Genomic DNA, 27,520 nt, shown 5'->3' with positions numbered 1-27,520 from the left:
TGGTAAGTCATTTCCAGTATTTAAAAAAAGAAACAGATTTTTATATGCTCAGCATAAAATGAGAATCATAGAAGCTAACATTACAACTAAATATCCAGTGCGGCTAATATCAAAGTAGGGACAAAAATAGCTTCCTAAGTGAAGGTTTTGTTTATATTCTTGTGGTAGAATATGATTGTTAAGACTTCATGTAGAATTACATAGTGGTTTAGAGTGTGACTGCCTGGGTGAATCTCTGGACTCCAGATTTACTAGTTATGTGACCACGAGCAAGTTGCTTAACGTCTCTAAGCCTATTTTCTCATCTACAAAATAAGGAGAGATTGTTGTAATGAATATTAAGTCAAAACCAGACAAGCAACTTGAGAGAAGCACAATTCTTCCTGGTGCTGAGATCTAGAAGCTTCTCCTGTGAGTTTTCATAAAGAAGCTGCTGTAATGTCAAGAATAACATAGTCAGCCATCTTTATGCTAAATATGTTTCATAGATCTTTTTTTTTACAATATATTTTATTTAATCAAATATACAAAAATATTGATAAGTAATAAATATGAAATTATTGAGGTATCCTTGATATAGGCCAATGGCATAACATCATAGCTCACTACAATTTTTCAAGAGAGCTAAAAATATCTAGAACTCTTAACTCCTGATGCTTTTTTCCAGAGCAAAGTATATCCCTATCTCAAAAAGATGTCTTCATCCTCATGTTGATTGCATCATTATTTGTAATAGCCAAGATACAGAAGCAAACTAAGTGTCTATCAACAGGTGAATGGATAAAACAATTGTGGTATATATACATACAATGGTAGAGGAGGAAATGACAATGCACTCCAGTATGCTTGCCTGGAGAATCCCATGGACCGAGGAGCCTGGCAGGCTACAGTCCATGGGGTGGCAAAGAGTCAGACATGACTAAACAACAACAACACTGTACACACACACACACACACACACACACACACACATGCGTGCGCGCACATACACACTGGTATATTATTCAGCCATGAAAAAGATGTAAATCTTCCTATTTGTGGTCATTATGCAAAGTGAAATACAGACACTGTAAGAAAGAAAAAGATACTGTATGTTCTTATTTATATGTAGAATCTCAGAAGGTTGAACTCATCAATACAGAGAACAGATTAGTGGTTGTCAGAGGCAGGGATGGAGTGGTAGAGTGGGGGATGGTGGTTAAAGAATACAAACTTCCATTTATAAGTTAAGTAAGTCCTGGGTATCTAATGTAGAGCATAGTGAGTATAGTTAGGAATGCTATGCTGTATATTTGAAAGTTGCTATGTGTGATGATGGTTAGGTTATTGTTACGTTATGTAAATTGTCACTTCAGTCATGTCCGATTCTTTGTGACCCTATGGACTGTATCACACCAGGCTCCTCTGTCCATGGAATTCTCCAGGCAAGAATACTGGAGTGGGTTGCCATGCCCTCCTCCAGGGAATCTTTCCAACTCAGGGTTTGAACCCATGTCTCTTATGTCTCCTGCATTGGCAGGCAGGTTCTTTATCACTAGTGACACCTGGGATGATGGTTATAACCTAGATTTAATGTGGGGATCATTTCACAATATATACATATATCAAATCATTATGTTGTACACCGAAAGCTAATACAATGTTATATGTCAATTATATTTATTTTGTTTGTTTCTCCTTTTTTAAGATTTATTTTATTCAAGTATAGTTGATGGTTATATTTCAATGGAAAAAGAAAACAACCTTCCCAAGAAGCAGGAGGTTGCAATGAAGCCTAGGACCAGGTTGTTGAGGCTCCTGACCCCAGATCCAGTGCTTGGTAGAGCTGTGATTCCAGTTGAATTGCTTAACTTCTCTGTACCTCAATTTCTACTTCTAAAAAGGAAGCTAAAAGTAGTACTTCAGAGGGTAAAGCTCTGAGATGCTGGCACCCAGGAAGAATTGTGTATGAGGTGATTGGGGTTCCCACTGTGAATGGATTTGAGGGAGAGGAACGGTCGAAATTGATTCAAAGCCATGAAAAAAGTTTTCTGCATTGAGCTCTGAGGAGAGCCTGGATTCCAGAATGTGTCAGAAGCAGATCCTTAGTACTGATCAAAAGCCCTAAAATGTACATAACTTTGAGCCGGCAGTTGATTTATTCCACGGAAATAATCAGGGTCCAAGACAGGATTACAAAGACATCCATCAAAGCACTGCTCAAATGGTGAAGTATTGAAAATTACCTAATTATCCAACAGTAGGACACTGATTAAATAAATTCTGCTTTATTCATGTAAAGAGATGCTCTGCAACCTTTAAAATGATGTGGTAAAACATCTATTAGTATGGAAATATGTTTATGATATGTCATTAAATGAAAAGAATTAGCAATAAAATTATAAACACACACACATACTGGAGAAAATTCAAGTTTAAAATCCATCTTTTATGTTGTTTCACTGAGATATACCAACTAATGTATAGAGACTTCCAGCTTTTTTTGTTTTGCTTACATTTTCAATTACATGGGTAATAACAAATACATCTTCCTTTTAAAAAAAGAAAACATACAGCAAAGTTCCCTGTAACATCCCTGGTCACTTAATCCCTACTCCTCCAATATCCTTCCAGAATATTTTCTATGTATTTTTGCTATACATAGATACACTCACAGTAATTTTGCACCTAAGGTTTTTATTTCTATGCAGTTTTGTTATATATGGCTTCATGTAACCACCACTACACTCAAGATACAGAATGGCTCCATCATCACAGAGCTTTCTGGTGCCACCCTTTTCAGCCTTGTAGCCACTCCCTGGTGGCTCAGACAGTAAAGAAATCTGCCTGCAATGCAGGAGACCCATATTCAATCCCTGGGTCCAGAAGATCCCCTGGAGAAGGAAATGGCAACCCACTCCAGTATTCTTGCCTGGGAAACCCCATGGACAGAGGAGCCTGGCAGGCTATAGTCCATAGGGTCGCAAAGAATTGGACATGACTGAGAAACTAATACACGTAACCACATCCACATGCTCCCTCTCACTAATCCTTAACCCCTGGCATCCCCTAATCTGTTCTCCATCTGTATTTTGTTATTTAAAGAATATTATATAAATGGAAGCATACAATATATAATCTTTTCAGATTGTTTTTTCACTCAGCACAATTCCTTAGAGATCTATTCAAGTTGTGCGTAGCAATACTTTTAACAACAAAATCATTCCATGATATAAATGTACCACAATTTGCTAACCCATTAGCCCACTGAAGCATGTTTGGGTTGTTTTCAGATCTTGGCTTTTGTTTGTTTTTTTTCCTTAGTTTCCTGACCAAGGATGGAACCTGTACCCGCTGCAGTGGAAGGGCAGAGTCTTAACCACTGGGCCACCAGGAAGTCCCAGTTCTTGGCTATTATGAATTGAGGTCCTGTGAACATTTGTGTGCAGCTTTTTACATGAACATACATTTTCATTTTTCTGGGATAAATACCCAAGAGTGCAATTGCTGGGTTGTATGATTACATGCACATTTAGTTTTGCAAGAAACTGCCATACTCCTTTCATTAGTGGCTGTGCCATTTTATATTACAGAATCTGCCTGCCAGTGCAGGAGATGCAAGAGACATGTGTTCAAGCCCTGGGTTGAGAAGATTTCCTGGAGTAGAAAATGGTAGCCCACTCCATTATTCTTGCCTGGAAAAATCCTATGGACAGAGGAGCCTGGCAGGCTACAGTGCATGGGGTTGCAAAGAGTCAGACAGGACTGAGTAGCACATACACACATGGGCAATATATGAGTGATCGAGTTTCTCTTCATCCTTGCCAACATTTGGTGTTATCACCAGTTTTAATTTTAGCTATTCTGATTGTTGTAGCTTCAATTTGCATTTCCCTATTGGCTAAGACTTTGAACATATTTTCATGTGAATAATTTGCCATCTGCACATTCTCTTTGGTAAATGTCTGTTCATGTCTCTTACTCGTGTTCTAATTGGACTGTTTTTTACTGTTCAAACTTGACAGTTCTTTATATATTCTAGTGCAAGTCCTTTGTCAGATATGTAGTTTGCATATTTTCTTCCACTCAGCCACTTTTTAAGAGTTAATTTTTGCTCTTATTAAAGTCACACACACATATTTAAGTAAGCAAATCATCCAAAGAGACTTGTGAAAACCAGTGAGACTAGACTCCTTCTCAATCTCTCTCCCCCCAAAGGAACCACTTTCAACTCTTTTGTCTGGCTCTTTTAGTATCTACTGCCATATCACTAGATAAAATGTTTATTATTTCCTGATTTGGAGGGTTTGGGGGACATTATCTATTGCCTTTCCACTATGAAACATGAAGATTTAGTTCTTTTTCACCCTTCCATTTAACCCCATCCAACATATGCACACCAATTCCTCCAAAACAAATCTATAATCCCATTCCACAGTTCTAAACCCAAAAATGTTTTCATAATTGACCCAAACTGAACTCATTTGGCAGCAAAACCTGGTGAGAAACTACTTCTAATCTTTATTCATATTGCTTAATGTAAATATCCCTATGCTGCACTGCAGAAATTGTTATTATGTTTCATTAGGAAGTGTTAGCTTAGACCCTTCTGGGGTTTTTCTGTAATAAATGATCTATGAGCTGTATTACCAAAATTTTTTTTGAATACCCACTGTTTTTCTTAAACAAATTTGAATTCTGAAACATTTGGCCCAAGGGTTTCAGATATGGAATTGTCGACTTGAAAATTATAATTTGATTAGATAAATATTCAGTGTTTCCATTATTATGACTATGTAAATAAATTCTATTCACAGGTAAGCCATGTTCTGTATGATGGTGACTATTAATGTCAAAACATGTAGAATTACTTTTGTTGATGAGAACATTTTAAATTGGGTTAAACAAGGATGACATAAGCTCATTTAGTAGAAATTTTATTTGGTGGTTTTCCTGTATGTTATTTAGCAGAAGTTGAAATTGAGCATCCCTTCCTTGGAGTATCTGCGTTCTGTGCAAATTGTACTTTTTCAGAGATGGCTTCTCATACACTCTACTGAAAATCACATTCCTGCCATCATCTTTATCTCCTTCATGCTTTGTCTCTACTCATTTATATCTAAAATACTATGTATGTTTTTATTCATTTGCTTATGGTCTGTCTCCTTCCCATTTAAATGTCAGCTTCACCAGAGGGCAGGAATATTTCTGTCTTACTCGCTACAAGGCCTCTGGTACCTAGAACAGTGTCCAGGCCACTGTAGGTGCTCAAGATTTTGGTTTGTTTAATAAATGAATTTTGCCATTTGAAATGCAGGTAGTCATCAAGAATGAGGAAAAAAGATTTTATTCTGGGAAGATAAGCCCTACAAAGGAGGAATTTTGTTGACTTAATTATGATTTTTAACTTATAACTATTTCTCTAGCAATTTTGACTGAATAATGTCACTAGACTTAAAAGATAAAAATTTTAGTTTCATTGCAAATACTGTTTAGTATCTCCTCTTAAGTCAAGGACAAATTTATTCTGGCCCTGAATCCATTAATATAATCCTTTTTAAGATTCCATTCTTGTGACACAGATAGCTAATCAGAACAGGTAGCAGGCGTGCATCTTGTGTGTATTTTCATTCACACTGAAAACACAGAGTCCGGCAGTGATGACTTCCCCACAAGAATGTGCCTCTCACGAATGTCTCCTTCATCCCTCTCCAGAAAAGGAGAAGAGGAAACAAGAAGCACCTGGTGCAGAGCCCCAGTTCCTGCCTCATGGATGTGAAATGCCCAGGACGCTATTCGATCACCGCCGTCCTCAGCCATGCCCAAACAGTAGTTTTGTCTGTTGATGGCTCTACTGTCCTCTGCCAGCCTACAGGAGGAAAACCAAGGTTTACAGAAGGATGCTCCTTTAACAGAAGCAGCACTAAAAGTACCCTGTAAAAAGGTGAATCAGAAACCATCCCCATAAGCATATTTTGGATTAAAAAGACACAGAAAGCTAAGAGAAATTAATATAGTGTTAATGGTAGATATTGAAAGGCAAGAGAAACAAACACTGGAAAACTGGCTGTGGATTCTACTATCATGGGTATAAAATTCTAATTTAATCCTCTAGCACATTATACATTTTACTTAATCTCTATTTGATTACATTATAGCATTTAATGCTAGACATGTGGATACTTAAGGAAAGGCAAAATAACAAGAAATATACCAAATATATAATCCCATTGCTATCTGTAACTGCTACCATCAGAGTAAAAGAGAATGCTGAGGTGGATCTTGATTGAGAACCAAGTTCAGCGCTATGGCCACTAGCCTCAAACCTGCCCCCAAAGGAAAAATTACGCTGGGACAATGGAAAGTGCCTCCAAGACCTCTGGTTACCCAGAAGGTAGTCCATGTGGGGGAGGCGAGGACACAAAACCAAGAAACTATTGAAAAGAGAAGGTCCAGTGTGAAGCAGCTGTCTCACTTAGTGGATCGTTTTCACTGGCTCCCTGCAGAAGCTTTACTGAAATGGGTTGTGACAGTGATAAATTCAGGGGCAGAATCTTTGGTTTTGAATACTACAGAGTGGACGAGGACCTTCAGGTGGACACAGGACCCACAGCTTGGTATAGGACAGTCACAGATGGCTAGATATGCCAGACTCACAGCACGTTGTTCCCAAGGGAACAGCCAGCCCGATGGACTACATAAATGCTGCTATAAAGTGTATTTACCCTGAGAAGGCCTTTCCAGTTTCCCATATCAATGCCAAGTGGAATACCCCAGATAAAGCAGCTGCAATGCTTCGCATACAAACTTTGTGGGACTGGCTTTGTGCTGATGGGGCTGTTCATCCACCCAGTTCATGGTAAGTGCTATGATTAAGGGGGCCCCTTTTCCATGGACATCCTGTTTCATCTTTCTCCTGCAGAATTGAACAACAGTCTGAGAAGCCTTATGAGATTTGTTCCCTCAGCTTCCTCATGTGGGTCTTAAAATGCCAAAAACATTAAAGAAAGTGGGAGAGACAGAAGGGCGAATTGAGGGACTTGCTCCAGTGGGGTGAATATCTTTGGATAGCTATTAAGAAATAGGATGAATAAAATGGACGTTGATGGAATTGAAACAAAAGTTTTAATATAGCACTACTGAATTCTGGGGGCGGGGGGCTCCTGCTACACATCCAACATGAAAGGTCCCCCCAGAGTCTGCTTTGTCCCAATTTAGAGGAATTTTTAAAACTGGAAGGCAAAGGTTACAATGAGGAACTCTTCTTGAAAATATCTGAAGTATTGGTGGCCAAAAAGTTCGTTCAGGATGATACAGAAACCATGAATGAACTTTTTGGCCAACCTACAATAGGGGGATTAATCAAGAGAAAGGTTGATAAAAGGGCCTCAGGCCCTTGGCTCAGCCTTTCTCTGGGAACCAGAAGTCTTATGCATGTGAGTAAAAAGGTTAGAAACTGAGGAGGTTTCGGGCACACTTTGACCTGGGAGCCTTGTGCACTGTAGTACTAAAATCTGTCCATGAGGTTCTAATGGGAGGCAGGGTATATGGAGAGGATACAGAAGTGTAATAGTAGAATTGAGGTGAACAAGATTATATGAAGTGGTTATGACTTTTCTATCTGAATGTATTATGAGGATGGTTATCATCTCTGGTTGGGGAATATTTCCCCTTAGTTCAGTTCAGTTCAGTCGCTCAGTCATGTCTGACTGTTTGCAACCCGTGAACCACAGCAGGCCAGGCCTCCCTGTCCATCACCAACTCCCAGAGTCCACCCAAACCCATGTCCTTTGAGTCGGTGATGCCATCTAACCATCTCATCCTCTGTTGTCCCCTTCTCCTCCTGCCCTCAATCTTTCCCAGCATCAGGGTCTTTTCAAATGAGTCAGCTCTTCGCATCAGGTGGCCAAAGTATTGGAGTTTCAGCTTCAACATCAGTCCTACCAATGAACTCCGAGGACTGATCTCCTTTAGGATGGACCAGTTGGATCTCCTTGCAGTCCAAGAGACTCTGAAGAGTCTTCTCTAACACCACAGTTCAAAAGCATGAATTCTTCAGTGCTCAGCTTTCTTTATAGTTCAACTCTCACATCTATACATGACCACTGGAAAAACCATAGCCTTGAAGAGATGGACCTTTGTTGACAAAGTAATATCTCTGCTTTTTAATATGCTGTTTAGGTTGGTCATAACTTTTCTTCCAAGGAGCAAGTGTCTTTTAATTTCATGGCTGCAATCACCATCTGCAGTGATTTTGGAGCCCAGAAAAATAAAGTCAGCCACTGTTTCCTTCCCCATCTATTTCCCATGAAGTGATGGGACCAAATGCCATGATCCTTGTTTTCTGAATGTTGAGCTTTAAGCCAACTTTTTCACACTCCTCATTCGCTTTCATCAAGAGGCTCTTTAGTTCTTCTTCACTTTCTGCCATAAGGGTAATGTTATCTGCATATCTGAGGTTATTAATATTTCTCCCAGCAATCTTGATTCCAGCTTGTGCTTCTTCCAGCCCAGCATTTCTCATGATGTACTCTGCATAGAAGTTAAATAAGCAGGGTGACAATATACAGCCTTGACGTACTTCTTTTCCTATTTGGAACCAATCTGTTGTTCCATGTCCAGTTCTAACTGTTGCTTCCTGACCTGCATACAGATTTCTCAAGAGGCAGGTCAGGTGGTCTGGTATTCCTATCTCTTTCAGAATTTTCCACAGTTTCTTGTGATCCACACAGTCAAAGGCTTTGGCATAGTCAATAAAGCAGAAATAGATGTTTTTTTGGAACTCTCTTGCTTTTTCGATGATCCAATGGATGTTGGCAATTTGATCTCTGGTTTCTCTGTCTTTTCTAAAACTAGCTTGAACATCTGGAAGTTCACGGTTCACGTATTGCTGAAGCTGGCTTGGAGAATTTTGAGCATTACTTTACTAGCGTGTGAGATGAGTGCAATTCTGCAGTAGTTCAAGCATTCTTGTACTATAAAACAGAAGACATGTAAATCCCTCTTTTAAGTCCTGTTCATTTGATATGCTGAGTGGGAATGAATCTGATTGCCCACGCCCACACTTTGTAGAAGCTGGAGTGCTCATCTGGACAAATCCTCTGCATAATAGCCATATGTGGAGTGTATCTGTGGTTTAAGGAAAAAGCCTGTAAGCGCCTCCCAGTGATGACTATTGGAATTGTGGACTAGCAAAGTTCCATTTGAGGGGCAATTACTAACCAGCTACCAGATATTAACTGGAAATGCCCCTATGACTGAAAGGCACAAAATAATCTTGAAACTTGAAATACCCAAGATGTCAGAGAAATGCTCAGGAAAGCAGTGTCCAGAAGAGTTCTATAATAAAATAGGCATGGTTTGTACAGGAATATGGGCTTCCCTGGTAGCTCAACTGGTAAAGAATCCGCCTGCAATGCAGAAGACCCCGGTTTGATTCCTGGGTCAGGAATTACTCCTGGAGAAGGGACAGACTACCCATTCCAGTATTCTTGGGCTTCCTTGGTGGCTCAGATGGTAAAGAAGCTGCCTGCAATGTGGGAGACCTGGGTTCGAGCCCTGGGTTGGGAAGATCCCCTGGAGGAGGACATGGCAACCCACTCTAGTATGCTTGCCTGGAGAATCCTCATGGACAGAGGAGCCTGGCAGGCTACAGACCATGGGGTCACAAAGAGTCGGACACGACTGAACGACTAAGCACAGCACAACATACAGGAATATGCCACTGGGGAATATAGTGTATCCATGAGTAGGTAGTCTCTCTTCCCCTAGGACTGACTTTGGAACCATGTGAGGAGCTGCTGAATTCTGTCATCATTTGGGTGGTGCCCTATAAACAGCTCTCAACTGACCAACAAATAGGTGCTTAGTGTATGGATGGTAGTTTCAACATGAACAGACAACATTCTGTTGGAAAGCTACCACTCTGATGGGAAACGGTAAAAACATATCAGCTTGGTTAACTGCTCTGCAGGCTGTTTATCCTTGTTTGGATCTTTACCTACTCATAGTCAGTGGCCAATGACCTGGCCACATGGTCAGGAAGAAGGGCAATGGAAGACTGGCTTATTAAAGGGGGGCCCTTACAGGTCATGGTCCTGTGGAAATCATTATGGGAATTTGAGGGGGTGGATTAAAGTAGGCCATGTGAATGCCCATCAGAGGAATCTCATTCTTGCATTGGAAGGTGATTAGAATCAACAAGCAGACACCCTAGTGTGCTCACTTGAGGTAACCACTTGAGTTTGTGAAATGGGTGGATACTGTTATGGGGAGGGGGACCTGCAGCAATGCAGAGATGGGCTGAAACCATATGGATTCCTCTGGTATCCTCTGAGGCACAAAACACCAACAAGAACTGCTCTGTCTGCCAACAAGAGACAGAGATTACAGCCGGCTCCAAGGCAGAGTCCCTAGGGGGAGTCCTTGCACAGAGATGGCAAGTCGGGCTGATGCCTGTAGCCCTGGGGGATAGAAACCAACTGGGTCCTCACAGGAATGACTCTGACCCTGGACTGGGCTTTGCTTACCCAGGGTAGATGCATGTGCTCAGAGTACTGCAAAGAACTCAAAGAATACACTGCACCCACCTGGACCACCGCGCCACATTTCTTTAGACCAAGGAACACTATTTACAGGCCATCATGTCCAACAACAGGCAGAGAGATTTCTTCAGAGTAACAGCTGGTAAAGAATTAGATTGGGCAATCAAAACATTGGTTGTCTAAAAGGGGGGAAGAAGGACTTCCCTGGTGGTTCAGTGGCTAAGACTCCGCACTCCCAATGCAGAGGGCCCAGTTTGATCCTTGGTTGGGGAACTAGATCCCACACACTGCAACTAAAGATCCCATATGCCACAACGAAGACCAGGCACAGCCAAATAAATAAATTTTTAAAAACAAATAGAATAGGGGGAGATGGAGGCATGAAGGACTGGCTTATATGTCCTCACGGATGTGTGCTCATATGCAAAATGAACAGGGCTAAGGAGTATCCTCACTTGATAAATTCCTCTGCTATTCTAAGTGTGAGGACAAGGATACTGGTGTGACAATTACACTTTTTTTCTTTCCCACATCATTTAACTTAGTAAAAAGTATTTTATTGAAGTATAACTGAATTACAGTGTGGTGTATTGCAATAATTACTGCTATACCACAGTGATTGTTTTATATATATATATACATTTTAAAAAATATAAATTTATTTAAATTGGAGGCTAATTACAATATTGTATTGGTTTTGCCATTCACCGCCATACATCAACATGCATCCGCCACGGGTGTACACGTGTTCCCCATCCTGAACCCCCCTCCCACCTCCCTCGCCATACTATCCCTCTGGGTCATCCCAGTGTGAGATCGTATATATACATTCTTTATCATATTCTTTTCTATCATGGTTTATCACAGGATATTGAATATAGTTCCCTGTCTTTTAAGTAAGACCTTGTTGTTTATCCATTATATATATACCAGTTTTCATCCACTAACCCCAAACTCCCACTTCGACCCTCTCCCCTCCTCCTTGGCAACCACGAGTCTTTTCTCTTATGTCTGCGAGTCTGTTTCTGTTTCATAGATGGGGTGAATCTGTGTCATATTTGGAGAAGGCAGTGGCACCCCACTCCAGTACTCTTGCCTGGAAAATCCCATGGATGGGGGAGCCTGGAAGGCTGCAGTCCATGGTGTCGCTGAGGGTCGGACACGACTGAGCGACTTCACTTTCCCTTTTCACTTTCATGCATTGGAGAAGGAAATGGCAACCCACTCCAGTGTTCTTGCCTGGAGAATCCCAGGGACGGGGGAGCCTGGTGGGCTGCTGTCTGTGGGGTCGCACAGAGTCGGACACGACTGAAGTGACTTAGCAGCAGCAGTGTTATATTTAGATTCCACATATAAGTGATGAAGTGAAGTGAAGTGAAAGTCGCTCAGTTCAGTCGCTCAGTCGTGTCCGATTCTTTGCGACCCCGTGGACTGTAGCATGCGAGGCCTCCCTGACTCTCATCAACTCCTAGAGTTTACTCAGATTCATGTCCATTGAGTCGGTGATGCCATCCAAACATCTCATCCTCTGTCATCCCCTTCTCCTCCTGCCCCCAATCCCTCCCAGCATCAGAGTCTTTTCCAATGAGTCAACTCTTCACATGAGGTGGCCAAAGTACTGGAGTTTCAGCTTTAGCATCATTCCTTCCAAAGAAATCCCAGGGCTGATCTCCTTCAGAATGGACTGGTTGGATCTCCTTGCAGTCCAAGGGACTCTCAAGAGTCTTCTCCAACACCACAGTTCAAAAGCATCAACTCTTCAATACTCAGTTTGTTTATAGTCCTACTCTCACATTCATATATGACCACTGGAAAAGCCATAGCTTTGACTAGATGGACCTTTGTTGGCAAAGTAATGTCCCTGCTTTTTAATATGCTGTCTAGGTTGGTCATAACTTTTCTTCCAAGGAGCAAGTGTCTTTTAATTTCATGGCTGCAATCACCATCTGCAGTGATTTTGGAGCCCCCCAAAATAAAGTCTGTCACTGTTTCCACTGTTTCCCCATGTATTTCCCATGAAGTGATGGGACCAGATGCCATGATCTTAGTTTTCTGAATGTTGAGCTTTAAGCCAACTTTTTCACTCTCCTCTTTCACTTTCATCAAGAGGCTCTTTAGTTCTTCTTCACTTTCTGCCATAAGGGTGGTGTCATCTGCATATCTGAGGTTATTGATATTTCTCCAGGCACTCTTAATTCCATATTGTGCTTCATCCAGCCCAGAGTTTCTCATGATGTACTCTGCATAGAAGTTAAATAAGCAGGGTGACAATATACAGCCTTGACGTACTTCTTTCCCTATTTGGAACCAGTCTGTTATTCCATGTCCAGTTCTAATTGTTGCTTCCTGACCCACATACAGATTTCTCAAGAGGCAGGTCAGGTGGTCTGGTATTCCTTTCTCTCTAAGAATTTTCCACAGTTTGTTGTGGTCCACACAGTCAAAGGCTTTGGCATAGTCAATAAAGCAGAAATAGATATTTTCCTGGAACTCTCTTTTTCGATGATCCAGCGGATGCTGGCAATTTGATCTCTGGTTCCTCTGCCTTTTCTAAAACCAGCTTGAACATCTGAAGTTCACGGTTCATGTATTGTTGAAGCCTGGCTTGGAGAATTCTGTGCATTACTTTGCTAGCGTGTGAGATGAGTGCAATTGTGCAGTAGTTTGAGCATTCTTTGGCATCGCTCAATCCCAATCCATTGCTCATTCCAATTTGGGATTGGAATGAAAACTGACCTTTTCCAGTCCTGTGGCCACTGCTGAGTTTTCCAAATTTGCTGGCATATAGAGTGCAGCACTTTCACAGCATCATCTTTTAGGATGTGAAATAGCTCAACTGGAATTTCAACACCTCCACTAGCTTTCTTCATAGCTCAGTCTTGTCTGACTTTTTGTGACCCGATGGACTATACTGTCCGTGGAATTCTCCAGGCCAGAATACTGCAGTGGGTAGCCTTTCCCTTCTCTAGGTGATCTTCCCAACCGAGGGATCAAACTCAGCTCTCTCACATTGCAGGCAAATTCTTTACCAGCTGAGCCACCAGGGAAGCCCAAGAATACTGGAGTGAATAGCCTTTCCTTTCTTCAGAGGATCTTCCCAACCCAGGGATTGAACCCAGGTCTCCCACATTGCAGGTGAATTCTTTACCAGCTGAGCCACCAGGGAAGCCTAAGAATATTGGAGTAGGTAACCTATCCCTTCTCCAGCAGATCTTCCTGACCCAGGAATTGAACCCAGGTCTCCAGCATTGTGGGTGAATTCTTTACCAACTGAGCTATCAGGGATATCATATGGTAACTTTCTCTTTCATACTTGATGCAGTGGTCCCTGGACCAAAACTACAACTAGTAATGCATTGCAGGAAGCAGGGATGATTCCTGGGCAGCAAACCATAGCTGTTTTAAAATCTTTATGTCTGAGTTCCTAAGGGCCTGATGGGGTGGGTTGTGCTTTCACTCCATTCGGCAGTATTTGGGCTAACATTGAACAGTTACATTGCTTATTGGTAGAGATAGCCCACTAACTCTTTACCTATGTAACCCTTTCCTACATGGATGAGAGTGGACAGAGTGGGAGGCACTTGCTAGACTCCTAGTGTTGCCAATGATCTAGACCAGCACAGTGGCCAAACCTAATGTCCCTTCTAAGGTAAAAAGGTTTGGGTAAATGAATGAGTAACTGAGTTATGCAATGAGAGAAGTCCAACGATAATGCTTGGAAGAAAGCTAAGAGCAAGAAATAATATTGTCTCTCAAGCCCAATTATACCAAATGCCTGAGAGCATGAAGTCATCTATTTCTGACACCACTTCTGTTTCCTGACAAGATCAAATGGAAGCCCCAAGACATCCTGTCATACAATATGATGATGGATGGGGCTGACTATCAGACTGACTGGATGGGACCCCAGTAAATGTGTATCTTTGACTCTTATTTTTCAGGTTACATCAACCATAATGTTATGTGCTAGAATACTGGCGTTATTGGAAAGATAATGCCAGTGTTGATAATCAAATGTATTGGGACATTGAGTTTAAGAGCTTCCTAACCTTACCCCACATTGATTCCTCCAAATGTTGCTGTCAGGTCCCTTTTGCTATAAAAGATCCCATGATCAAAGACCAGGGAGTGGCCTAAGATGTAATAAAGGATGTATCCAGGCTTGGAGAGGGGTACTGGTATAGAGCTTCCAAAACCTTTGAAACTTCCTGAATGAAAGGAGTATCTTTGTTAATGCTAATGAACATGTACGGGGTGTGTGTGTGTGTGTGTGGGTGTGTGTGTGTGTGTGTTGGGGGAGGGGCATGACTAAAGAGCGTTAGGATAAGGGCTGGTCACCAGAAAAAACACACGATCAGAGGGCTAAAACTTTTAACCACCTGACCTCCAGAGAGAGGAAAGGGGCTAGAGGCTGAGTTCAATCAATGGTGCCTACATAATAAAACTCAGATACAAAATTCAGGACAGCAAGACCTAGCGGAGCTTCCTGGTTGGTGAACATACTAATGTGCTTGGGAGGATGATGGACATGCCTGGGTTCTATGAGGAGATGGTGTGGAAGCTCTGTGTCTCCATTTCTCCTGATGCCTCTCCTTCCTCCCAGGCCTCACTCTATGCAGCATCTCTTCCCTTTGGCTGTTCCTAAAGTGTATCTTTTATAGTAAAATTGTAACAGAAAATGTTTCAGTGAGTCCAGTGAGTCATTCTGGTCAATTATCAAACCTGAAGGGGGGTGGTAGGAATCCCCAAATTTTCAGCCGAGTCAGAGGGGTATGAGTATCCTAGGGTCCCCACTAGCAGACTGGCAACTGAAGAGTAATCTAGCTGAGGATCTTGCCCTTTAATTTGTGAGACCTACACTAACTCTGGGCTTACCAGGTGGCACTAATGGTAAAGAATCTGCCTGCCAGTACAGGAGACACAAGAGATGTGGGTTCAATCCCTGGGTCGTGAAGATCCCCTGGAGTAGGATGTGGCAGTGGCAACCCACTCCAATATTCTTGTCTGGAAAATTCCATGGACAGAGGAACCTGGTGGGCTACAGTCCATGGGGTTATGAAGAGTCAGATGTGACTGGGCAACTGAGCACATTAACTCTGGGTATCAAGTTGGCTATCAGAGAATTGTTGTTAGAATGCAAAAATATTTCATTATATTTTTTGACTTTTAAAATTATAGTAAAATAAACATAAAATTTACCCTTCTGACCAGCTTTCTTTTTAAACTTTTTATTGTAATATAAGAAAACAAAATAAATGTATTTAAGTACAACTTACAAGTAAACCACTCAATCATATTTCACAAATTGAACACACCATTGTACCCAGCATCTGGATGAAGAACAGAACATTACAACATTTCAGCAAGGAAAAGGAATATGTTGAAAAGACAGGAACATTTTCATTAAAAAAAACTAAATATATTCATTAAAATGAGGGTGAGAGAGGGCATCATTTCCCCATGTATATGCACATGCTCACTCTACAAAGTACCAAAAATGGTTTCATGGAAGAATTTCTAAGGATTATTTGTGCTATGTTAAAAAGCTTTTGTGGTAATAATAATTTGGGGACATACTGAATGAAAGCTAGTCAAATGGGTTGATAATTTAAGGAGATTTTCACAAAATTCAGACTCCAGAGTCTAGTGCCTAAACATTCTCAAGTCAGAAGAGGAATGAGAAAAATATTTCTTGCCTGTTCTAGATATATTTCTATAATTATAATAAAATAGATATAACAAAATTTACCATTTTGGCATTAAGTATATTCACAATGTTGGGCAACCATCACGACTATCACTTTCCAGAACTCATTCAAGCCAGACAGGAATTCTGAACTTATGAAATAATAGCTCCTCAATTTTCCCTCCCAACAGTCCCTGGCAACTACTGTTCTTTCTGTCTCAATGAACTTGTCTACTTTTATACCTCATGTAAGTGGGATTCTACAATATTTGACCTGTTGTGTCTGACTTCTTTCACTTAGCATGGTATTTTCAAGATTCATCCATGTATCAGAATTTCATTCTTTTCAAAGGCTGTATAATATTCCACTTTGTGTATACACCACATTTTGTTTATCCATTCATCTGCTGATGTATATCTTTTTTTGCCCACCACTTTAGTTTTGTGAATAATGTTGCTACGAACATATACAAGTATACATATTATTATATATTTTCATAAATCAATCTTCATTTTTTTGTTGTGTAAATAAACTTTTGGAGCACTTTACAATTTAGAGGTCAAATAGAAATGAATGATAACATAAATTTTAAAGAGTCCAGTGTTTTATTATTAGCATTAATATTTGTTCATACTGAAGATTCAGGGATAAAATAATGGACAGAAAACTAGGATGTAAGCATACGACATGGATGTATCATAAGTATATAGGAACATTTGCTAATTATTGTGCTAAAAAGATAAAAGATGAAATTACAGTAATTATTTTGTGCTCAGTCTTTCTGAATGTACTTTTGGTATTAAATACACAGCAAGTGCTTATACTTGGAGATTCTGCCTTTTTCTTTAGCAATGAAAACATGCTTATCCTTGATTAATCAGACTCAGTTTCAAAAGGTAAAACTTCTTAAAGGTAATCATGACATTTAGTGCTTTAGACCAGTACTCTTGGTGGGCTGGCTGCCAGATGACCGCTCTCGCTCTTTAGTAATTTCCATCTCAATTTTGGCTTTGATTTTCTCCCAGTCTATTTGGAGCTGTGGTAGAAGAAAAGAAGAAATGCACATATATAGTATAAGACCTTTTTATTTAATCCAAAGTAGCTAAGAGTAAACAAAAATAGAATGTATGACTTTCAAAACATTAGAGAAAGACAGTGGGAAAGAAAAGAAGAAATAATGCTCCCTCGCAAATGACATAGCGTTAAATAATTCCTACTAGAACAATTATCACCATAAAAAGCAAAGACTTTCACTGTGATGCAAAAGACCAAAATCTAGTTGTAGTCATTTATAAAAAGTACATCTCAACTATGGGACCCGAGGATTCTGCTCAGGTACAAGGTGGGAAGGGCAGGTAAGGTGGGTTGCTCTCCTCCAAACAAGAGGGAAATGGACAGAGCCCTGGCCATCAGGCCATGTTTCAAGTGCATCAACACTTCAGCACTCTTATACTGAGGTTTCCATCAGGAACCTAGCTATGAAGAAAGATAGGGGAGCATCTGCTTCACCAGAGCATACTCTGCAAAGGGGCTCCTTTGCAACAACTCTTAAAATAATATGAAGACTTGGTGGTAAGACAATGATGAAAAGATATTAGATGAAACAGTGGGAGAACAAGGTTGAAAGACAACTAAAAAGAATAACTGTAAAGTGATAATATTTATATCTGTTTCAGGTCAACCACTGATCCCCACCAAGATCCAGCCCTGCCCCTCCACTATATCCCACTAAAGCAACAGACTTGGTGTTAGGAGTGGACTCTACCCTAAGTCCCACAAACAAGTTCTTTTGTAAAAAGCATTCAGATTTTTTTTTTTTATAAGTCTGGAGATCACTAACTTAGAAATGTGTGTCCTCTCTCAGGCAAGACATGGGAAAAAATGGGGTCCCAGCTTAAACTTAACTCTGATTTACTTTGAAATAAACCCAAACTCCTAGACTGAACCAAAAGTAAATAGGTTTTCACCTCCATGTAGGGGAGCTGAGTAGAATAAGCAGTATTAAAGCAGATTGGGGTGATATGTGCTGCTTGAACAGATTTATCTTAAGTAACTGAGACTAATTTAACCTTAACACAAGACTTCGTGCCTCTTTTATTTTGTGCTGGAAGTAGGTAGAATTAAGTATTTGGTTCTTTTTTATGCCAAAATCCTTTCTCTAATTTCTGTGTAGTAATTTGTGGATATTATTGGTCACCTTTATTAAGATAATCATTCCACATATTTGTCTATAATATATAAAATGGATGAATTAAAAGAATCCTTCTTACTCATAGAAGATGAATGTCTGTGCTAAGATGCAAGTGACGATTCAATGAAAGGCAGAGCAAATGTTAGGTTATTTGAAAGGCTCATTTTTCAATCTGGCCAGAACCTGATGTTTTTTTAAATGGCAGAACATTCATCTAAGAAAACATTTCAAAGAGAAAGACAAAACTTGATGAATACCTTGTCCTTCTTCCAGCTTTAAATGACTTACATATGTTTCTTGAATCAGTCACAATAAAACCATGTATCGATGATAAACTAAACAACTGTTGCTTGGCTTCACCAGAAGTATATCAAGTAGACTGATGACATCTATATTAGTTACTTGTTATAGTACAAGTGAGGGTGTCAGTTGATAGCTATCCTACTGAAAATAAATGTTTCACTTTCACTCTGGCATCTGTCCAGTTTTAGAACAATGGTCTGATAATTTAGTCTCTGGAATAGAGTATTTTTAATAGTGGGTTTCAGATAAGGATGTACTCATAACAGCTGTCAAATGACTTCTATGTTAAAACACATCCTTTTCTCTTCCAGAGAGTGTTAATACTCTTTGGCACCTTTTTCTAGTCCTGAGCCAGTCAATTCTGTATATTCACATAGAAGTAATTTCAAAATCATATCAAATGGCTCTCCATCCTCTACCCCATCTCTCTTACTCTCAACTGAAAAATCAGCTTCCTACTTTAGAGAGAATATAGTAACCATTAGGTAGAATTCACTTAATTTCCTTCCTTTCACAAAAGTAGGTACATCTGTACCCACGCCTATCTCTTTCCCTTCTGTCTCAGGCCAGCATCTTCACACAAGTCCCTGATCTTATCTCAGACTCCTTTAGGACATCAACCTTCAATTATTACCTACATATTTCAATTTCCTTCTCTTCACTGGCTGCTCCTTCCATCCTTCCTTCTCTATTCTGTCTCCCCACAAGCTACTACCTTCATTCTTCTTTTCATTCCCGACTCTCATCCTCTTCCCAGACCACTGTGATATAACTGTGTTCCCACCATACTTCAGAAACTTCACTAACGCCACCATTAAGTGTTTTAATTCCTCATCCTATATACCTTCTCTATATGACTCAGTTACTCATTCAACGAATATTTAATGTTCACTCTATGCCAAGGATTACTCTAGGTACATGGATTTAGCAGTGAATAAAAAGATAAAAATCACTGTCTTTATAGAGACATAAACAGAGACAAATGAGAGTGGTAAGAGTTTCAGAAACAGGGGAGGGAGACAGTACCAAGGGAGGAGTTGGGGGGATTAGTGCTGAACTTCAGATAGAGTGATCAGAGAAAGTTTTCTCCCCGAGAAAATTGAAAATTAATGACGTGAAAATCTGAAGATTAATGAGTATATCTGGGGAAGAGCACCTAACAGAGGAAGAAAAAAGCCTTGATGTAGAAGCATCCCCTGGACCTTGCTGATTCCATTCCAGCTCTTCAAAATCTCTCTCAGTATATCCTTCCCTTCTGGTTTCTGCTCTCCTTTCTAAATGTCCTCAATCTTTTTTCTTTCTTTTTCTTCTATATCCTTCTCCTTGGTACCCTCTTCACTTTTAGCATTCACTGGGGTTCCAAACACAGCTTTTTCATACTTTCCCTAAGAGATCTCATCAACTCACATAGCTTCAACTATACCTAAATTGTCATGATCATAGATTTATTTATCTAGCCCTTATTCTTCCTTTATCAACACCCTTTGATGTTCACATTGATATTTCCAACTGCCCACTAGACATCTCCACCTAGATAGGGTCTATCCCACAGGAACTTCTAATGCAAAAAATGGCCTATTTTCATGTATTCAAACTAAAGAAAGGTCCACAACTCATATATGCTCATGTTCCTCCACTTGTCACCCATGGTACGAATGCTGAAGTTGTTCTCAAATGCCTTGACTTACCTCACTGCTCTCCTCCCACCTCTAACTACAATGTTTTATTAATTTTTCTGATTTTTTTTCTTACATTAATCTTACCCTTTCCATCTCCTGGTGAAACTATTATAGTAACTGGCCTCCTGGTCATCACCCTCACCTCCAAACCATCTTCCACCTAAGAAGCTATCTTTCAAGTCATTCTCTTGATTACAAACCTTCAAGTCTTTGCATTGCCTTCATTATGAAATCTGTTAGCACAATATTAAGATGCTTCAATGTCTGGTCCCATCAATATTCCAGTCACTCAGAACCCAAGGCACCCCCTCTGTACTCCTTCACCATTCTTTCAAGACCCCATGCATTTGCTCTTATTATCATATCCTTTGACTGACTGACAAAAACCCTACTCAAGATAATTTTGTGGAAAAAATAAAGAAATTAAAACTAACAAATGCTAAGTATATAATTTCCAAATGGGGAAGGAAACAGGATAATTTGTGAAAAATTCTAAGTTTCCATTTCTACTTAGAAATTGGGATTTTTAAAATGGAAAAGTGATCATGTCACTTCCATTCAGTATCTTTACATTAATCTTAGGGTAAATCCAACTTACCTAATGTGCCCTATGAAACTCTCAGGTCAACCTCCCCTTTGCTCATCATTCTTAACCACTTCAGAGCCTTCCCTATCCTGGAATGTGTCCATCCCCACACCCTGTCCCCTCGATTGGTTTCTACCCATCCTTCAGAGTTCAGCTCTAACATCATTTGCTTTCCTTTGAAAAATCTTTACTGATACCCCCATTCTAGGTCAGGCTCCACATTCATAAAGTCTTATAGCACTATAGACACTACCTTCAAAGCTATTATCGCAAATGAAATTAACAATTAACTATATAATTATTTTTGGCCTCTATTTGAATACAAATTTCAAAGGGTCAGTGTCTGCCAGGTTTGCTATTATATCCCAACCACCAAGAAGAATACATTGTCTGCAGGAGGTACTCAGTAAATACTGAATGAATGAGAGATCACTAATTATCCAGGAAATGAGCTACCACTTAATCTCTCACTATTTTCTCTCTTATTTATCATTCCTTTTTTCTTTCTCCTAGCATAATGTTTAAACATTTCCTGGCTCCTCTACTCTTCTTTTTGCACAGAGTATGTATTCAGTGAACTGAATGTATTCCTCAGGTGGATTTTATTTGCCAGACTAATGAATTCTCTTACAAACACTTACTGAACACCACTGTAGACCAGGTATAATGACTCTGATGGAGTTCTTAGAAGACAGTACACCTTGTATAGATCTCAGATTTCCACATTTTAAACTAGAAAGGCCCAAATAACATTTCAGGGCTCATAAATATGAATGTATGTCAAGCCTCACTTCTTATAAACTTTTATGTTATGCATTGTGAAGCCATTTGAATTCACCAGCTATCTATAATAAATTTTTCAAGGTTTACAAAAATGATCTTTTTCTATTCAATTCTTAGTTCTGAAATAAAAAGTTTTTATAATCACAATTTTGGTTAAGAAATGTTAAGTCAAAGATTATTTTCATCTTAGTTCACTTCAGTTCAGTTCAGTCACTCAGTCATGTCCAACTCTTTGCGACCCCATGAACCGCAGCACACCAGGCCTCCCTGTCCATCACCAACTCCCAGAGTCCACCCAAACCCATGTCCATTGAGTCGGTGATGCCATCCAACCATCTCAGCCTCTGTCATCCCCTTCTCCTCCTGCCCTCAATCTTTCCCAGCATCAAGGTCTTCTCAAATGAGTCAGCTCTTTGCATCAGGTGGCCAAAGTACTGGAGTTTCAGCTTCAACATCAGTCCTACCAATGAACACCCAGGACTGATCTCCTTTAGGATGGACTGGTTGGATCTCTTTGCAATCCAAGGGACTCTCAAGAGTCTTCTCCAACACCACAGTTCAAAAGCATCTATTCTTCGGCTTTTATTTAAGATTTTCATCTTAAAATACTGTTTTATGATTTCTAGTTAACTTCCAAATTACATTTATTAAGACAAGTTGGAAACTAGAACATGGTGCCATAGGGAGTCAAAAAACAGGAAACAAAATACCCAAGAAAAGTCATGTTGTTCTGATTATCCCATTTTGAACATTTCAGCTACTCTTATGATTGAAGTATTAACATGTTATTTATAGTTGAATACGTATATATTGAAAAAGAGGATAAGAGTTTTAAGTTTTCAGAATCTGAAATATAACTTTGAGGTAAAAACTATATTTTCCATGTCCTCAAAAGCACCTAATGTGAACACAGTGAAAAAAATATTGATAATATGATGAAGAAGAAGCAGAGTAGTATTAATTTGCTTCAAAATTATACAGTAAAGGAAATTTAAAGTGGGTGCTCATTTTCAACATAATGTCATATTTTCAAAACAGACAAAAGAGATTAGCTGACCAATGATTTTCTGGGCTGTTCTGCACCATAGTGGTGGTGGCTGCTGTCATATTCTGTGAATTAAAAAGTACAGCCCTCAGAGCTCTTACGGAAGGCTAATAGCCCAAACAATTCATTTCTGAATCAAACAAAAAAAATTGTGAAGCTTCTATAAAATATGTCCCTTTCTACCAAGAAACCCACAACTGTGTCTATCCTGGATCCAGATGAAGTTACACTGCAGAACTAAGAATAGCTCCAAAGTCTTCATTACCCTGAAAACTGTCCTGAAGTCCAAAAATGTGACTCATGACACTTGATATTCTACATATAGCAAATGGATAATGTATTTAGTAGGTACCTCTCTCTACATCCTCTTTCCTCTTCCAAAGAGGACAGGTTAATATATTTTACCCACCCCACAATGAAGCAGAACATTCCGAGAAACACTCCCACAGGGTCTATGAAAGAAAGTGAAAGTGTTAGTCGCTCAGTCGTGTTCAACTCTTTGCGACCCCATGGACTGTAGCCCACCAGGCTCCTCTGTCCAAGGGATTCGCCAGGCAAGAATACTGGAGTGGGTAGCCATTCCCTTCTCCGGGGGGATCTTCCCAACCCAGGGGTCAAACCTGGGTCTCCTCCATTGCAGGCAGATTCTTTACCATCTGAGCCACCAGGAAAGCCCCTACGTGGTCTATAAGCTCCATGAAGACAAGCCATGTCTGATTCAACACCTAGTGTGGTGCCTAATCCAGACTGAGTACTTATAAACACATTTTGAATATATGAATGCCTAAAAGGATAAGGAAATCAACTAGTTTGCAGAGCTGGGAGAAAGGTTAGCCCTGTCTTGGGTTTACAAATTGGATCTCCCATGGCTAGAAGTGAGCTCTATTTCTGCCATTTGAATCTAGAAGTATCTGGGCAGGTGGCCACAATCATTTCTGTTCTAGGCATGGCTCGCCTTGTGTGCTGGTATGTACTAGAATGGCTTTTTTCCTAACTGGATTGACAAAACCTTAAGTTCTGGTAGGAACTTAAGAGGCAAAGGGTCAGCTTTCTTTGGTTCTAGGTGGTGAAGTCTACCCAGGCGAGGCACCTCTTTAAGTGCAAGCAGGCTCCCTAGAATCTGCAAAGTGACAAAGTATCCAACTTCTGGCCACTGCCCTCTGTGCTTATTCCCCTGGAACAGAAAGGGCAGCTGGTGGAAGGCAAAATTCAGGAAGCCTTTAGGAAGGCAAAATTAGAAGCCTTTATCCTCACATTTTATGTTGTTTATCTAAAAATTTCAGTTAGGACACAAACTTAACATAAATTGGAAACTGTAAGAACAGACTTGAGTTAAGCAAAACATGGCTATAAGAGTCCAGAAAAATATTCTGTAATATAATTATATAGTCAAAATAAAACTGCAACATTGAAAGACAAGAAGCAGTTATTTTTAGAGATTACGGTAGGAAAGTTATTCAATTTTGTCTCATTGAGACAAATAACATATAAAGCATATAATTATTATCAAATACTGCATAATACTTACACCTTCTGCATACTGCAGGTATCGTTTATTAGTTTCCTGTTTACCAAATGTCTCCAAAAATTTTTGACGGTAAGCAAGAACTGTGTCAACATGTGTTTTGTATTTTACAGCCAATTCAAGAGCCCTATAATGAGAAATAAAATGTTATCAGCACTGATATGTTGACTTCTATGGGCAGTGGAGTTTTGGGGTGAGAGGGTGGGATGCTCTGTTTTTCCCTCTACTCATTCTTCAATATGAAAGGTATGTCATAGCCCCTACCTTATCCATCTTGTAAATTTCTATTTATACTTCAGGGTCCAGCCCAAACATGATCTATTCTCCCTGACCAGCTCTTCCTGGAGAAATAAATGACCATTACATCTTTCTGTGCTACAGAACATTCCTTACATACTATTATTATAGTCCTGTTCACAGTGTATTGTAACTATTATGAATTTGTTCCTTGAATTAACCTATACATTTGTTAAAGGGAGATGTGGGTTTCATTTCTCTTTGGTGAGTATTACTGAGTAGATGTATGGTAAATGCTCATTGAAAAGTTCACTGAAATCGTAAGAAAATTCAAGTGAATTGCCCAAAGTAAGGGTTCAACTATCCTGACCATTTTATAAGTCTGTAATGAACACAAGAGAAGACTCTACACATGGACATCACCAGATGGTCAACACTGAAATCAGATTGATTATACTCTTTGCAGCCAAAGATGGAGAAGCTCTTTACAGTCAGCAAAAACAAGACCAGGAGCTGACTGTGGCTCAGATCATGAACTCCTTATTGCCAAATTCAGACTTAAATTGAAGAAAGTAGGGAAAACCACTAGACCATTCAGGTACGACCTAAATCAAATCCCTTATGATTATACAGTGGAAGTGAGAAATAGATTTAAGGGACTAGCTCTGATAGACAGAGTGCCTGATGAACTATGGATGGACATTCGTGACATTGTACAAGAGACAGGGATCAAGACCATCCCCATGGAAAAGAAATGCAAAAAAGCAAAATGGCTGTCTGAGGAGGCCTTACAAATAGCTGTGAAAAGAAGAGAAGCGAAAAGCAAAGGAGAAAAAGAAAGATATTCCAATTTGAATGCAGAGTTCCAAAGAATAGCAAGGAGAGATAAGAAAGCCTTCCTCAGTGATCAATGCAAAGAAATAGAGAAAAACAACAGAATGGGAAAGACTAGAGATCTCTTCAAGAAAATTAGAGATAGCAAGGGAAAATTTCATGCAAAGATGGGCTTGATAAAGGACAGAAATGGTATGGACCTAACAGAAGCAGAAGATATTAAGAAGAGGTGGCAAGAATACACAGAAGAACTGTACAAAAAAGATCTTCATGACCCAGATAATCACAATGGTGTGATCACTCACCTAGAGCCAGACATCCTGGAATGTGAAGTCAAGTGTGCCTTAGGAAGCATCACTACGAACAAAGCTAGTGGAGGTGATGGAATTCCAGTTGAGCTATTTCAAATCCTGGAAGATGATGCTGTCAAAGCGCTGCACTCAATATGCCAGCAAATTTGGAAAACTCAGCAGTGGCCACAGGACTGGAAAAGGTCAGTTTTCATTCCAATCCCAAAGAAAGGCAATGCCAAAGAATGCTCAAACTACCGCACAAGTGCACTCATCTCACATGCTAGTAAAGTAATGCTCAAAATTCTCCAAGCCATGCTTCAGCAATACGTGAACTGTGAACTTCCAGATGTTCAAGCTGGTTTTAGAAAAGGCAGAGGAACCAGAGATCAAATTGCCAACATCTGCTGGATCACTGAAAAAGCAAGAGAGTTCCAGAAAAACATCTATTTCTGCTTTATTGACTATGCCAAAGCCTTTGACTGTGTGGATCACTATAAACTATGGAAAATTCTTCAAGAGATGGGAATACCAGACCACCTGACCTGTCTCTTGAGAAACCTGTATGTAGGTCAGGAAGCAACAGTTAGAACTGGACATGGAATAACAGACTGGCTCCAAATAGGAAAAGGACTACGTCAAGGCTGTATACTGTCACCCTGCTTATTTAACTTCTATGCAGAGTACATCATGAGAAACGCTCAGCTGAAAGAAGCACAAGCTGGAATGAAGACTGCCGGGAGAAATATCAATAAATTCAGATATGCAGAAGACACCACCCTTTTGGGAAAGTGAAGAGGAACAAAAAGCCTCTTGATGAAAGTGAAAGAGGAGAGTGAAAAAGTTGGCTAAAGCTCAACATTCAGAAAATGAAGATCATGGCATCTGGTCCCATCACTTCATGGCAAATACATGGGGAAACAGTGGAAACAGTGTCAGACCTTATTTTTGGGGCTCCAAAATCACTGCAGATGGTGACTGTAGCCATGAAATTAAAAGACGCTTACTCCTTGGAAGGAAAGTTATGACCAACCTCAATAGCATATTGAAAAGCAGAGACATTACTTTGCCAACAAAGGTCCGTCTAGTCAAGGCTATGGTTTTTCCAGTGGTCATGTGTGGATGTCAGAGTTGGACTGTGAAGAAAGCTGAGCGCCGAAGAATTGATGCTTTTGAACTGTGGTGTTGGAGAAGACTCTTGAGAGTCCCTTGGACTGCAAGGTGATCCAACTGGTCCATCCTAAAGGAGATCAGTCCTGGGTGTTCTTTGGAAGGACTGATGCTAAAGCTGAAACCCCAATACTTTGGCCACCTCATGCGAAGAGCTGACTCATTGGAAAAGACCCTGATGCTGGGCCTTCCCAGCAGACACGATCCAGCGACTGAACTGAACTGAATGAATTTATTCTGTTCAATATTTAACTAAATACTGATATCCTTACATTTTTAGCATAGCAAATTAAAAATATTAGTATTATGAAAATAAAATTTGAGGATAAAAGTCTGACAAAATGCCTTTTGCCATCTGGTTCTTCAGTTCAGTTCAGTTCAGTCGCTCAGTCATGTCCGACTCTTTGCAAACCCATGAATTGCAGCACGCCAGGCCTCCCTGTCCATCACCATCTCCCGGAGTTCACTCAAACTCATGTTCATCGAGTTGGTGATGCCATCCAGCCATCTCATCCTCTGTCGTCCCCTTTTCCTCCTGCCCACAATCCCTCCCAGCATCAGAGTCTTAGAAAAAGTTAAAAGCCATTTAAATTTTATAATCCAATTAATATCTATTTATCTATGTAACTAAGTTATTTTTAAGGTAATATTTTATTTAAATAGCAGA

General features: G+C 39.9%; 1 protein-coding gene across 3 annotated transcripts in view; it reads right to left on the bottom strand.

Moving 5' to 3' along the window:
• Positions 1–15,728: 15,728 nt before the first annotated feature.
• Positions 15,729–27,520, bottom strand: part of IFT80 (intraflagellar transport 80) — a 112,628-nt gene continuing 100,836 nt past the window's right edge. The window contains exons 16-17 of one of the 3 annotated variants that reach the window (XM_070374043.1): positions 24,326–24,449; positions 15,735–17,246 (exon numbers count right to left, since the gene is read on the bottom strand). In XM_070374043.1, the coding sequence (XP_070230144.1) occupies positions 17,136–17,246; positions 24,326–24,449 (235 nt within the window). In that variant the 3' untranslated portion in view covers positions 15,735–17,135. Of the gene's footprint in view, positions 17,247–24,325; positions 24,450–27,520 lie in introns of all 3 variants that reach the window. The other 2 variants (XM_005904408.2, XM_070374050.1) reach the window with 2 other exon arrangements.

This window comes from Bos mutus, chromosome 1, assembly GCF_027580195.1.
Source record: "Bos mutus isolate GX-2022 chromosome 1, NWIPB_WYAK_1.1, whole genome shotgun sequence".
Taxonomy (NCBI): Eukaryota; Metazoa; Chordata; class Mammalia; order Artiodactyla; family Bovidae; genus Bos; species Bos mutus.
Note: the sequence above shows the minus strand (reverse complement) of the source record. Positions and strands in the feature narration are given on the sequence as shown.